We start from the raw sequence: 15,804 nt of genomic DNA on the forward strand, positions 1-15,804 counted from the left end.
AAATTATCCTCAAAACTATTTTCTAATTTTTGGTAACAATACTAGCTGCTAAGCTTCTGCAGTGTGCTGTGTGTGTGTGTTATGTGCATGTGTGTGTAGATAAATACACACACTTCACAATAGGTTAACTTCATAGATAAATTAATAATCCAGAGAGTCAGTGAACAGGGAAACAAATGGAGTATGTGATTGATGCTGTTTTCTTTCACAGGGCAGGAATTTGATGTCAGAGCCAAATGTGTTATCAATGCTACAGGACCTTTCACAGACTCCGTGCGGAAAATGGATGAGCAGAAAGTACCAAACATCTGTCAGCCAAGCGCAGGCGTTCATATTGTGATGCCTGGCTATTACAGGTAACGATATTCAAAAGCGGGATCATTTATAACAATCGGAAGAAGTGTGTCCAGTGTAGAAAATAAAGTTGTAGAGAGAGAGACTTGCTGCTGTTAATAGTGCAGGGTGATTGCAAGATTTTATTTCCCCTTCTCCCCCCCCCCCTCCTCATTTTTGGTTTAGCTCAGAGGGAGGAAATGCTCTTACTGAGGACACATGGTACAGCCCTCCCCGTAACTCTCTCACCTTTTGAATGCTCAAAAGAGCATTGCTGGTGTGTTGCCATGCCAAAATCTACCTCTGCTTTCATATCAAGGGGAAGGTGAAGTAATCTACTTCACCCCTGCTTCCAGCTTAAATACTGGACCATTTCATTTGTGGGGAACAAGGGGCAGCAAGCGCCTTTGGAAGAACAGAAAGTGGGCAACTTTTTGCAGGGATTTCTTTCTTTCTTTGGCCATGCCTCAGCCGATCTTTTACCTCTAACCACTGCTGTGTCCTCCTGCTCCTCCCTGAGTCAGTGGTGGAGCAAGCTGATTGGGCGTCTGGGGCGGCGCTCATGCCCTATGCCCAGGGGCGGGATGCTCCGCAGGACCTCCAGGGAGTCTGCCTGTCTCCTCCCACTCAGTTGCCCTACAGCTGAGGGGGAGGCAGCAGGTGAGCTGTTAGGGGCAGCGCAGAGCATGTGGGAGCCCAAGCCACCGCATCACTCCCAGGAGAGACGCGTGGCTCTGGTGTGCTACAGGCCCCGCGGTGAGTCCCACCTGGTATTTTGTCACCCCACTCAGTGGTGACACCTGGGGCGGACCACCACCCCTTGCCCTGAGTATCATTTATTTGTTTGTTAAATTTCATCTGAGGATCATAGGGTGGTTTACAATATAAAAACGCAAAAATACGTAACATAGTAACAAGCAATAACAATTCCCACCCAAGTTTAAAAGGCCATCGATTGCTTAATAAGCCAAAGGCCTGGGAAAAGAGGAATATTTTTGACGGTGCCGAAAGATATGTATTGAAGGCACCAGGCTAGCTTCCCTGAGTTTCGTGTGAGGAAAACTAACATGGATATGTGAGCTGATTCATAAAGCGTTTACGGCATAACAGCTAAAAGGTAGTCTTAAGCAAGTTGACTCCAGGCCTGCGGCTGCTGTATCGACCTGCATTACGTGACTGACCTAAGGAAGTGCTTTGAATACTTGAGATGTTCTGCATAAATGCTAAGTATTAATAGTAGTGGATTCAAAGATGTCTCTCCACAAGGGGCAAACAAAGGCATTGTGACACCCGGGGTGGGGCGTTGCTACGTAGGGTGGATATGTGCGGCGTCGCTGCGTATGATACATGTGCCGTATGTACGATGTGATGCTACACATGCGCTGTACATAGTGGTTTGGCCGCGGCGGAGCGAGCCCCTGCGGGGTGCCTTCTTATCACCCCCCCCGCACCCCTGTTGTGACACCTCTGCCCTCCACATGTGGACAAGGGGATCTTCAGCTCATGGGAAGCGGCGCTAGAACATCATGCAAGGAAAGCGTGTGGCATTGGGGAATCCGAAATACGTTCTTCCACTTTCGAGGTTGTGTACGCATAAAAGCCCAAGAAGAAGCATGAGAGCTGCTGTAGAACCTTCTTGTTATAGCCCTGCACAAACTCATGTTCGCCATCTGCAGAGCAGTGCCCCTCTTCTTCCACTTGGGTCTCTAGCTTTAGGCTAGAAAATCCCATGGAACCATTTCATCGTCTCTTCCTGCATTTCATCTGCAGCATGGCTAATTGGAAGAGAACACATAGTTAAAACAGAATCTTAGCCAACAGCTGAGTAAGGTGTGTGGCATCTCAGCCCACCTTTACCAAGGAGCCATAGGGCTTGTTTCCTCTGTATATCACTTTACCTGGCTTTGCCAGAGCACAGCAGGTACAGGAACTGGCTGCTAATTCACAGCTTTGTTCGATTGCTCCAGCCCTCAAGTCATGCGGGATTTGTGTTCCAGCTCCTACCATTTATGGCGGGTAGCCAACATGGTGCCGTCCAGGTGTTTTGGACTACAACGCCCATGAGCCCTAGCCAGTATGGCTCTGTGGTCAGGAAAGATGGCATTTGTAGTCCACTAAACCAGAGGGCACCATGCTGGCTACCCCTGCTTGATGGTATCCTTTTTTTGGTAGCGGGATCCCCGTACTCAATCCAGCTCAGAGGTTCCGTCTTGTCAAAGTCTAGGGCATCCATTATTCACCTATAAAGTGACAGAACTCTCAGACAAGGATATCTTTATTACACTCTGCAGTTAATACATGCTTAAAACTGGACAGCTGGGGCAATTACTCGCAGCTATTTGCATGGTTGCTACGGCTACAGCCCACATCATCCACCTACTATAATGAACAAAACGAGTACACTCAAAAGCATTCAGTAGAGACGGAAGGCGGGAGCAGCTGAAAAACAAATATTTTGGCCTTTATTCTTTTGCAATGCTGGCTACTCTGAGCTATTACACCTTCAGTCTTAGATGGAGCCCAGGATTGTGTGTGCAATCTGGTTTATATACTGTATAATAAGCTCAGGGTCAGCCTCTCCCTTTGCCTTATTCCTCAGCATCTCTCAATAGGCAACTGACTTTGTTTCAGCGACAACTCCTGCCTGTGCAGATCATTTGCTCTGCTGCTGAGTGAAAAGTAGATTGATCTCATCCTAAACATAGTTAAGCCGAGGAATTTGTCTGTATAAGAAATAATACACACCATGCAGAAATAAACAAAAACAAACGTGTGTATTAATTGAGCAACAGGTTTTTGCCCCCAGTGCCAACTAAATCCTGTTTAGCAGGAAAATGTGTGTCATTTCATTACAGCTACTGGTCTCTTTGGGAAAGTACTTTGACATGATCTTGGGAAAATGGTAAATAGTTTAAAGGCTTTTTATGTGTAAATGTAGATAAGATTTAATTAATTTAATGTTAATACAATGCAAGCGTTTCCCAGTAGGTTCTTACATTTTTATATTCTTCATTAATAGTCCCTGTGTCCCTCTGCTCTCATTAATTCTGTTCTTCAGATACATGTCCTCATATAAGTACCTCCTGCATGACTTTCTCACACTCTGATGATGTTAGTGTGACTAATCTCATATAAATTTCAACCCTTAATCCAGTTGATGTCGCCTGCAGTTTCGGCTATGTGTCGGCTGCAGCAGTGGCTCTGGTTCTGCCTCTTAGAAGATGTACAAACAGATCCCTGATCCGAAGATGGGCATTCCTATTTTCTTTGAGAACAGTGTTAACATAGATTCTGCCTGCAGCAGTTACATCATTGGATGTAACATTCAAAAGGATATAAACTATCCAACACCGTAGCTAAAGGAGCTTTCCCTTGAATTCAAAAATTAAAGGTAGACACGTTGGCTGTAAGAAAAAAACCCCAAATCCACATTAGGGTAATACCTTTATTGCACCAACCAGTACTCTTACTCAGGCTAGAGTAAAACAAAGCAAGGCCAGGGTTGGGGCATTGGCTGGTGGTAACATCATGAATCTGTATCTGTTGATAGCCGTAAGGAAGAAATTAACAGGAGGCAGCAAACATTTTTCAGTGCAGTGCAGTGCAGGCATTGGGTTGCATCAAGGCCTACTGGGAAGAAGAAATAAAGCAATGGCAGATTCCAAATGAATTTTAAAAACCCCCAATTGTTACCCAGGTCTGCCTCATTTCTTAGATGAAACACGCAGATTTATTGAAGATGAGAATAAAAAGAAACCAGATAGTCTTATATATCTGAAGATATACAGTCGTACCTTGGTTTTTGAACAGCTTAGTTCTTTAGCTCCGAAACGCTGCAAACCTGGAAGTGACTGTTCCGGTTTGTGAACTATTTTTGGAAGCTGAACATCGGATGGGGCTTGCATGGCTTCCGATTGGCTGCAGAAGCTTCCTGCAGCTAATCAGAAGCCACGCTTTGGTTTCCAAACATTTTGGAAGTCGTACGGACTTCCGGAATGGATTCCATTCGACTTCCAAGGTACGACTGTATATCTGAAGTCTTTATATATATCTCAAGATCACAGGGCAGTTTACAATATAAAAACACAACAATATATAGCATAATAACAAACAATAACAATAACCCCACTACCACCACTGTTTAAAAGGCCATGGATAATTTAATTATTAACCAAAGGCCTGGGAGAAAAGGAATGTTTTTGCCTGGTGCCTAAAGATACGCAATGAAGCGCCAATTGAGCCTCCCAAGGGAGTGCATGCCACAAACAGGGAGCCACTGCAGAAAAGGCCTATTCTCATGTTGCCACCTTTTGGACCTCTTGTGGAGGAGGCACATGAAGAAGGGCCTCAAAAGATGATTGCAGGGTCCAGGTAGGTTCATAAGCAGAGAGGCGGCCCTTGATGTATTGCAGGCTGTATAGGTAAAAACCAGTACTTTGAATTGGATATTTGTGTTTCAGTGTGCACCATCCTGGAATCCATATCTAGATGTAGGTGTGGTTCAGAAAGTGTAAAAATAATTTTCGCTAGGTGGGTTAAGGTAAGTCATTCTCTGTCATAGACCTTCAGTCCCACCTGGAACATGGAGTTAATAAAAGTACTCTTATTTTACGACATTGTTCTGTGATGTAGGTGAAGCTCTGTGAATGTCCTGAAATGCTTTATAAATGTTAAATAGTATTACTGTATGCTAGAATCTCACCCTGATTGTCTTCTGGAATTTTCTGTTATTTGTCAGAGTAATTATTGAAAGAAGATCGAACAGGCAGTGATAGAAATGGGCAAGAGAGTGGGATTTGAAATCATTTACCATTTCCCCCAATTTAGGTTCTTCTAGCAATTCCATGATATTAAAAAAGAACGTAAATGATCTCCCAGCAATCTTTGCAAAGAATACGCTCAGCCTCTCTGTAGTTCTGCTCATTTTATGCCAATTTAGAAACCTTATTTGAAAACTTACCGAAAGTTTTTTGAAGATTCTGAGTCCGTATATTAAATTTCTAAGTTTTCCTGCCTCTCTAAATCAATAGTGAATTCATTTTGAAAAGTAATTACTTGTCTGCCATGGTTTACCTTACAAGTCCATGTTGACACCTACTTTTTAAGCTCTGCTTCTCCAAATGTATTCTTAAGCTGTATATAAATATCATCTCAAAGACTTCTTAGTTGTAGAACTTACACTTCAGGTGTATGTAATTGTCATCTTCTCTTGGAGGGGCACTTCACATATGACATTTTTCCTTCAACAGGAAAATGTCTGCAGGAAAAAACATGTGCACAGTCATGTATGAGAGTGAACGAGTTTCTGTTTGGATGTAACTATATGGGTCTTTTATTATTATCAAGCTTAGAAGCTAATTCACAACAACCTGTGATTTGACTATTGCTTGAGTTACTATACTTTGCATTAAAACAGGTCTATCTTACTCAGATGCCAGCTATTATTATTATTATTATTATTATTATTATTATTATTTCTCACTTTTCCTCCAAGGAGCTCAAGGTAGCATGCATGGTTCTCCCCTCTCCAGTTTATCCTCACGACCACCCTGTGAGGTAGCTTAGACTGAAAGATGGCGGCAGGCTCAAGGTCACCCAGTGAGCTTCATGCCTATGTGCCATTTTGAATCCTGGTCTCCAAAGTTCAACACTCCAACCAATTGGGTTGTTCCTCCCCATTGTCCTCTTCATTACAGTCTCTAGCGGCTGTTTCTACTTACTTAAAGTGTGGGGCTTACAGTCCCTATCCAACTAACCACATGGACCAGCTGCCAGGTTAAAGACTGACACACACACACACACACACACACACACACACACACACACAACCCCCACTTTTTAAATCTAAGATAAAAACACTATCGTCTGGCCTTTTACGTTCCCTACTACCAAACAACACCATCCTTCCATGAGATTAGGTCACTGCAGCTGTGCTGCAAACTAATACAGAGAACAGATACCCAAAGACAGTAAGTTGAGCCAGAGAATACAGGCCATGTAGAAAACATATTTAAAAGGATATTCCTGTTTTTTAGAGATTGTGAACATAATACGACTGCACATATAACTTTCTTATTTGCATGGTTGTGCCTCATGTGGCCACTCAACACTCTTTCTTTCTCAGAATAACAGATGCTGGAAGGGAAACGGGAATCTGCTTGTGAGCTTTCCAAAGCTTTCCTTTGAACCCTAATTGTGCTCTGTATAAGTTCTGTGAGTTCGGCAACAAGTGTCCCCAGTGTTATTCATATGTCTCCTAAACAAGTGCTTTTTAGTATTTTATTTCTGCCTTTTTTCCTTTTGCTCTGAATGTTTTAAGGGATATGTGATATATCCCTTAAAGGGATATATATATATTTTAAGGGATATATATATTTAAGGGATATATATATTAAAAAAAACAAATTTGCTTTATTCCAGCCCCGATAATATGGGACTCCTTGACCCATCCACTAGTGATGGCAGAGTGATTTTCTTCTTGCCATGGCAAAAGATGACTATTGCTGGTACCACGGATACTGCAACCGAAGTCACAAGTCACCCAATTCCTACAGAAGAAGATATCAATTTCATTTTGACGGAAGTGCGCAACTATCTTAGTTGTGATGTTGAAGGTAATTTTCGGTAAAATTAGCTCCAAGAATACTTCTGGGTCTATAAACCGTGTTCTTTCCATAAACTGCAAACAGCCATGCAGCACTTTTAAATTCCGGCAAATGGATTATGGCGAAAGCTTTTGTGGCTATAGGTGCCTGAGATGTTATCTTGAGTTGCAGGTATATACTGTATGCACACAGTTGCGGGATGGAGGAACAGACTTTAAATAAACAAGTTGGGTGGAAATGAAATGCTGGAAGTGTAGTTTGGTGAGTATGTCCTACAGTGGTGATATCCAACTCATCCAGTTAGATGAACTCTGAGTGGCAGTGGAGCATCATTGGAACAATAAATAATACAATCAATAAAGTAGGTTAGGCTGAAAAATAGGATCACCTATGGGGCTCCATGACTGAAGCGGATTGCTGCGTTCCTTTGGTGTTTTCAAACACAATGCAAAGGGCAGGTGTGCCTCCCTAAATCGGCAGTGAGCAAACGTTAAAGATACACACCTGCCCTTTGTACTGCAGCAGGCATCAGTGTTGCTTAGCTGTTGTGTAAAAAGTATGAAGCAGTTTTGTCTAATGATCTGAATATGGATTTCTTACATCTAATTCCCCCGCTCCCCCCGATTATGGCACCACATCATATGATAGTCACATACCTGTTTTCACATGCCTGGGAAAGTTATTCAGAGATATGTGACTTTTGCTCGACGTACCTTTAGAGTAATAGGGTGTGTAAGAAAGGTTAAGTCAATTATTCCAGCACAAACTACTGTTCATGGCCCGGCACAATCACAAACATAAATTAGAAATTTCTAATTATTATTTTAAATGATAAATCAGACACTGATTATATTATATAATAGTATAATGGAGTATTTGCATTTCAATATCACCCCAGATGTGCAAGCTCACCATATAGTTAGGGATGCGTTGAAAGCAACTGCTGGGGGGTTTTTGTATAGCAACATCAGCAAGAAGATAAAAATAATAATAATCATCATTATTTATTGAATTTATATACCGCCTTATACCCAGAGGTCTCATTATAAATATTCAGGATTTGAAACCCAACATAAAAATAGGAGATATTCAGCAATTTTATCAATGTGTGGAATTCTAGTAATTGTATTTATACCTTCAAAGAAGAGTATTTAATCCACATTAAGTGGTAGGATTTGTAAGAGGTGAGTGTAGCTGCTAGCTTTCAATAGATCCTTGGCATTAGAGATAAAGGAAGTCTCTACTTTAGCTGTGATTCACTTTCACCCTGCATAGCTTGATTTTTAAAAACAATAATTAAGAAATCCGCCAGCAACAACTTTCGGCTGTATTCAGCTTCCTTATAATGATCTAAAACTAGATCATCCCCGCCACCCATCTCAACAAGGGGAACACTGGGAAGCTAAAATGGCACACTGTTTGTTTACTATAGGTCAGAGGTAGCCAATATGGCCCCATCCAGATGTTTTGGATACAATCCCCATTGTCCCTGACTATTGACCCAGTCTGATAGTTCACAACATCGAATGGGCACCATATTGGCTATCCCTGTTATAGGACATTGAAGAGTCTCCTGATAATCAGCCAACTGGAATCTGATGTGAGTATTGAGACACACAAGAAGCTTCAGATTTCATTACCAAGCCCCTGAATCATCTAGTCCTTTTAAAATGATTCTATAAAAAGGCATGAACTCTAAGTTGCCCTTTGTAGGTGTTGACAGAGGCTGAATATTCATATTCAGCAACCTCCTCTCCACAGACTGAAAATTCTAGATTGCTTGTTTGTTCTTCCTTGAAATGGGTAATTGATAGTTCTGTTATTGTTGTAGCCATTAAAGAAAAATGGTCTACCGGAGAAGGGGGGGGAAAACCCCTATCATTAGGTCCCTCGTGCAGAAATTAATAAAGAGCTGTGGTTTGTCAGGCAAGGTGGTTGGGTACACTAAGCTGCAGCTTGGAGAATTGATTAAGACAGGATTTTTTGCAGGGCAGTTCTGCCGAAGTAGTTTTCTTGAGCGTTTAATTCTTTTGAAAGTAACCAACCTGGGTTGCACACTGTTTTTCCACATGTGTAATTAGTCGTGTTTATAGATTGTCTGTTAGAGAATTAACAATTGTCCTGGCCGTATCAACTCACTGCAGACCTGCCTTTTTGCTGCCAAAGACAGTGGCAGGGTTATCAACTTACACAGGCTTGGATGTGTTCCAGCTGTTTAATTATAGTGTCACACATGCTGCTTTTTTCTAGTTTCATTAATTTATAAATGTAATATGGTATCTTATTTCTGTGATTAGCACTTCATTCTGGTGGGTTAAACATGCTGGCAGAACAACATTGATTTCTCAGATCTCTTCTCTGTTCTTTCGGGATATTTTTACAAGGCATTATTGATTTTTCTGTTAACACTCCTGTGAAAGCAGTATCTTAAAATATGTAACCCTCCCCCCCCCAGACCCTGACACACAAGCCTTTGTGTAAGATTGCTTTTATCCATCGTTAAGTAAGAGGATGAAATTAGTTTTACAGACTTTTGCTTTCATTTAGGGGAGGTTAATAGTAAAACATCTGCTCTGCGAGTGAGAAGGGAGTCTTCAGGTAACATTATGGTCTTTATCGTGGCCAGGTCCTTTTCGCTTTTTAAAGGGTCACCTGGGTGCTGTTGTTGGATAAACAAGATGCCGGTTTTTGCTTTGGAGGGTGTCATGGTTCTCATCCAAGCAGCGGTTGTGACAACTGCACCAAAATGTACACACGTCTAGCATAGCACTGCTGATTGTGTCTCTGAGGGCTAGTTTAGGCCTTTTTCAAAGTACAAATTGAAACATTATGAGAAGCTGTAGAACTGTGGACCAAAGACTGTAAAAGGACTTTGATATTTAAAGTTTGTCCAATAGAGCTTCATGCAGCACATAGTATTAGTATTATTTATTCAATTTATATACAGTGGTACCTCGGGTTACATACGCTTCAGGCTACATATGCTTCAGGTTACAGACTCCGCTAACCCAGAAATATTACCTCGGGTTAAGAACTTTGCTTCAGGATAAGAACAGAAATGGTGCAGCGGCGGCGGGAGGCCCCATTAGCTAAAGTGGTGCTTCAGGTTAAGAACAGTTTCCGGTTAAGAACAGACCTCCGGAACGAATTAAGTACTTAACCCGAGGTACCACTGTAGTGCCCTTCATCTGAAGTTCCCAGGCTGGTGTACAATTTTGAAAACATAATTTACATAGCATGGTAATTTTAAGAAAAATAATAATAATAGCAGTCTCCCCACTTTTAAAAGGCCATAGATTATTCAGTAGCTCACTCTGACATGAGTCATGACCACCAACTTAGATGAAGGGATAAGTTCGTGGAGAAGGAAGCTTATCCATGGCTGCTGGCCATGATAGCTATGCTTTGCTTCCACAGCTGGAGTCAGCAGTGCTTCCGAATGCTTGTTGCTGGAGACCACAGGAGGGGAGAGAGCTCTTGTGCTCAAGGCCTGCTTGTGGGTTTCCCACAGGCATCTGGTTGGCCACTGTGAGAACAGGATGTGGGGCTAGATGGGCCAATGGCTGGGTCCAGCAGCATCTGTGTGTGCTTGATTTTGAGGTCAGGGCTCCTACAAGATTTGCTAATGTCCACGTGGGGAGAGCAACTAGCTGCCTTGGGTGTTGTTCATGGAAAGGCGGAATATAAATTTGACTACTAAGTACTAGTAACAGAGACTAGGGCCCTGCGGGACGTGACATCTTCCCACAGGGCCTGCAAGACAGAGCTGTTCCACCAGGCCTTTGGCCAGGGCACAGCCTGACTCCCTCCCTCGGCAATCTTCACGGAGCTCTGGCCCAATGGTTGTCATTAATCTGATTGGAATTAATTTTATAATGAAATGATTTTAGAATGTTTTATCATTTTACTGTTGTTAGCCGCTCTGAGCCCGGCTTTGGCTGGGGAGGGTGGGATAGAAATAAAATTTATTATTATTATTATTTAAAGCTAATATGATCGGAGGCAAGTGCAATATAACTGCTGATCAGCAGACCGTCATGATTAGTTGCCTAAAATATTTTCTTCCTCTTTCAAGATCAAATAGTGTTCCTTTTTTCACAATCATGGTCTTTCAATATTGGGTTAGTTGCACATACTTCATTTTTTTTCATTGTAAAGCACATAGATTTTATCCTGACTTTCTTCCAAGGAGATTAGGGCAGTTTAAGATTTCACACCCATTTTATCTGCACAACAGCCCTGTGGCATATGCTAAGCTTGAGACTGGGAAAGTGACCGACTCAAGGACACACAGTTTCATGATAGAGCAGGGATTTGAGTTGTCTTATGTCTAACACCCATTTTTACTTTGCTCCCCTGGCTCTAGTGACATTTCATTGGGTTTGTTCAGACCTCCAAACCATTGCATCAGTATCCTTCAGATTAAGGGACATGGGCCGATGAAGGAATAAGGCATAGGAAGAAGCAATATGCAAAAGCAGCCTTCATAAAATTTGCCAAAATTCTGCATTTCTTCCTTCCCTTTTTGGAAGGGAAAGGCTCTTCTCAGTTAGGTGAACTCTGTATATATTTGTATGTGAATGGGGCAGAGTTTTGTATTAACTACATATAGTGTTGAATGCTTACAGTGGCAAAGCTGTTCCCTCACCCCACTCACCTTGTATATTATATTGCCATAGCAGTCATTCTGTGAACTGGCCCTTGGATGGTTGTGCTTTGATATGATTTATTATTTTATGAAAAGTCCTACAGCGTTTTACAGCCTTCCTCTCTGCTGGAAAAAGACCTTATGTGGGGGGACATTGGGCCATAGTGTAGAAACTATATATTGAAACTACCTCAATTATATTGTCAAAATAAATGACACTTTCTGTGATATTAAGTATGAGGCTCTACGGTTGTTCATTAAATCTGCGTTTCTCAGCTTCCATTGGGAGATTTCCCTTTTAAATCTGGCAGGAGGAAAGACTGTGCGCTCACTCGCCTGACTGCCATCCTAGGTTGGAAAACACTGAAGCAAATCTGTTGATGGGTTGTTATGCCTTAGTCCTTCCTGAAGCATATTGAGAGTAAAAAAAACAACAACAACACCAACAACAACACTTGCTGTGTGCTGCTTCATTTTGTGTTTTTCGTTTTGGACCAGTGATGTCAGGTTATGTAGTCTTATAGAACATACTTCCTGTTCAGATTCCTGTCCCACTTTACAGTCTACTGTAGGCTTGCAAACCTGTTTTCAATAGAAGCGCTAAGAAAAATACTTTTGTAATTAGAGGCTCTAGCAGTGAATGTCGAGTTTCCAGGAAATAAAACAAAAGAAGGGAAGTGAGCTCTAAAAAGTGAATAGATGCAATGATAGTAAACTATGGTGCACATAAAATACTTTGTTACAAGTTTAAAACTTCTGTGGCAATAGTCTATTCACTGGACATAGCTACAGAAGGCAATTAGAGGTTGTCATTCTTTGTGTCTCTCCCCCCATATTCAGAATATCACTCATGAAATCACTCAAGATATCCCTCAAGTAATTAAGGAACAAAAGAAGAAGAGGCACACTAATCTATATATATGCAGGTTTTGGTGTCTTCGGGTGTCTTCCCGTGTAAGAGTCGGGGTGTCTGTGCGACGTTTCGACGAGGTCTCACTCGTCATCTTCAGGCTGGTGCTTTCGGCTTCTTGTTACTGGAACAGAGCAGAATCTGGTGTTTGAGTTCCTATAAATACTGTTGAGGGGTGTGGTGTATAGCCTCCAACGTTCTGGGCAGAGAGGAAGTTCCTAGATTAGTGTGCCTCTTCTTCTTTTGTTCCTTAATTACTTGAGGGATATCTTGAGTGATTTCATGAGTGATATTCTGAATACCACTGAATACTCTTTAACATGGAACATCACCACAAGAGAATAATCATGGAAGCCATCGAGATAGAGAAACACCCTCACAACATGAACAAGCGTGACGACACGTCCCGCCTGCCAGACATCTGGAAATTAGCCCTCCCCACAAAAACCGACACCAGAACCAGAGGCACACAGAACGCCGTCACCAATCAACCACACCAGACCCAAACCCAGACCCTCTCCACAGACATATTACAGACTCCATCCAGTAGCCAAACTATAGTGGCACCTCCGGATGCTGCACCCCCCTGCAATCCCTACACAGATCTGGCTGGCACAAGGCACAAAACCACAGCTCGCCCCTATACACGAAGCCAAGCCAGAGCACAACTAAATGCAGCACAGCCATCGTCTCAGAAAAACTCTTCACAAGCTCAAGAGGTCAAGACACAAAAGCTTTAGCAACTAATCTACACTTAATGACCCACCCAGTGGTATTCAGAATATCACTCATGAAATCACTCAAGATATCCCTCAAGTAATTAAGGAACAAAAGAAGAAGAGGCACACTAATCTAGGAACTTCCTCTCTGCCCAGAACGTTGGAGGCTATACACCACACCCCTCAACAGTATTTATAGGAACTCAAACACCAGATTCTGCTCTGTTCCAGTAACAAGAAGCCGAAAGCACCAGCCTGAAGATGACGAGTGAGACCTCGTCGAAACGTCGCACAGACACCCCGACTCTTACACGGGAAGACACCCGAAGACACCAAAACCTGCATTCCTGTACCCGTGAAAATCTACGAAAGCATATATATATATATATATATATATATATATATATATATATATATATATATATATATATATATTCACATTTGCTCCACTTTGGGTAAAGTTCAATTTACATTTGTTGACAGTGCTTACCTGTTTTTATCCCCTACCCTCTACCCTTTCTGTTCTAGTGCCACCAGTGATCACAATCTAATGATCCTGTGGAGGTTATAGCTGTATTGATAAACAGACAAATAATTTTTATTTATTAGTCTCTTTTCCCCAGAGTGACTCAAAGTGACTTACATTAAAACCAGTTTAAAAGAACCAATTAAAAAAAACTAAAAACACATCCATACAAATAAAAGGCATGGCTTACAGATCCCATCTCACTAAAACAAGGCCATAATGCCGCTTTTCAAATTAAGGTCCAAAAGCCTGGATAAAGAGAAAAGTCTTTTCTGGGTACCTAAAAATAGATAAAGATGGCACCAGGCATGTAATATTTACACACGAGGGGAGTCCCCAGTGAAAAGGCCCAGTGTTGTGTCTCTAGCCTCTGAACCTTCCATGGAAGGGGGCACATGAATTATCACAGAGTCTGAGGTGGCTCATTTAAGGGAGAGGCGGTTTTTTTGGATCTGGGGTCCTGAACTGTATAATTGGTCAAATGCTTGTTAGGAAGATAGAGCAATTATAGCCAGTAGATGTAGAAGCAGCCGGAGTATTTATTTTCATTTTATTTGTTACATTAATTTCCCTTTAAGAAACTGATGAGTGGCTTTGTAGTCGCACTGGGTCAGTTGAGACATATCATTTCCCCATCGTCCAAAACATGGTTTCTAGGGTTGGGATCATGCTGCAAGCTTGCAGACTTCCTCTGGTTAAAAAAAAAGTATTAGCACATATTTTTAAAAATGCAATGATGCGGTCTAAAGGAAGTGATGTGCAAAATGCAAAATTCAAGGAGAAAGTAGCTCATTGCTGAGTTGGATTGGGAAGGTAAGGTGTCATGTTGCTTTCAAGAGAAGTATCTGATAAGACCCACTGATGGAGGAGGGTCCCCGGCTCTATTCTATCTTGATGACAAGTGGATAAGTAAAGTGTTTTGGTGCTTGGCTGCAGTGACATTTTCCTGACCCTTTTAAGGTGGTCCAAAAGGAAACAGCGTAACCTGAGTACTAAAAGAAATAATAAATCCAAACAGAGCGCCGTAAGTGTGAAAACCGATGAATTTTAAATTTCCTTGACCTCTTTCACCTATGCAGAGCCACTCAGAAAATCTGCCTTCCACAAAATGCATGCAGTGAATGACTACAGTGTTCTTTCCCAAGGTTTGACCAGATAAACATATGGTGAAACTTTTGAAGCCACTCGACACAGTCATTTTGTGCATGGCTGGCCAAGCTCGGTTTGTATGATGCGTGTGGCAAGTGGTTTATCTGAATAGTTCCAGGCATATTGTGTTTTTGTACTTGGCTACTTAAGCCACAGTACTAAAAACTCAGTAACTTTGAGGTTTGCCCAAGCATATAGATTATCTGTTCTTCATTAGCATAGTTCAATTTGGAGTGAAAAAATGAGCAATTGGGTTACTTGGAGTAGGTGTGTTAACTGCTGTATTTTTTGCTTGCTATGTCAGAAAGCAAGTTAGAGGCAGGCTTGTTATCATTCTGCTCCCAAGAAGATAAGCAAGTTGTGGTTCCAGATATTCATCCTCTATCCAAGGATGTGAATAGTGATAATACCAGCAACATGGCTTACCATGCTATCCAAGTATGGCCATTGTATATATGTTTCTAGGAGGACCAGAATCTTAAAAATGATCATGGATGTTCTCAATATTCTATTGAGCTTGAAGGTAATAAGACACATGTATTCTGCTACATGTTGTCGTGCCGAGATCTAAAGTTAACTTTCTAATGCCCTTTGGTGTGTGTCAATATAAACTGCATGTGTACTTAGCTGCTTGTCTACAGTAGCATTGTATGGCAGAAAATGCATGCTTTTGAACTGCTGTGGGGGCAGCTTTTTATAATGCCTTTGTGATCAAAAGGTTTCATGATGTTAAGACCTTGGTGGTTGTTAAATTTTGACATCCAGGAAATATTTCTATGTGATTTCCATTGATGCAAACTTTCATTTTGGGTAAATTAGACTATGTTTTCACCCCCCTTTTCAAAAATGAATATACACTGCTTGAACATTAGTCATTATTGAATCAAAAGATGCAGTTGTACCTCTTTCTTCTT

At 41.6% G+C, this 15,804-nt stretch overlaps 1 protein-coding gene across 2 annotated transcripts in view; it reads left to right on the forward strand.

Annotated features, from left to right (window-relative positions):
* GPD2 (glycerol-3-phosphate dehydrogenase 2) overlaps nucleotides 1-15,804 on the forward strand; it is an 84,498-nt gene that overhangs the window by 51,410 nt on the left and 17,284 nt on the right. For both annotated transcript variants that reach the window (XM_082198358.1, XM_082198359.1), the window contains exons 8-9: nucleotides 212-356; nucleotides 6,754-6,947. In XM_082198358.1, the coding sequence (XP_082054484.1) occupies nucleotides 212-356; nucleotides 6,754-6,947 (339 nt within the window). The remainder of the gene's footprint in view (nucleotides 1-211; nucleotides 357-6,753; nucleotides 6,948-15,804) is intronic.

The sequence above is a fragment of the Podarcis vaucheri genome (assembly GCF_965113315.1).
Source record: "Podarcis vaucheri genome assembly, chromosome: 1".
In the NCBI taxonomy this organism is placed as follows: domain Eukaryota; kingdom Metazoa; phylum Chordata; class Lepidosauria; order Squamata; family Lacertidae; genus Podarcis; species Podarcis vaucheri.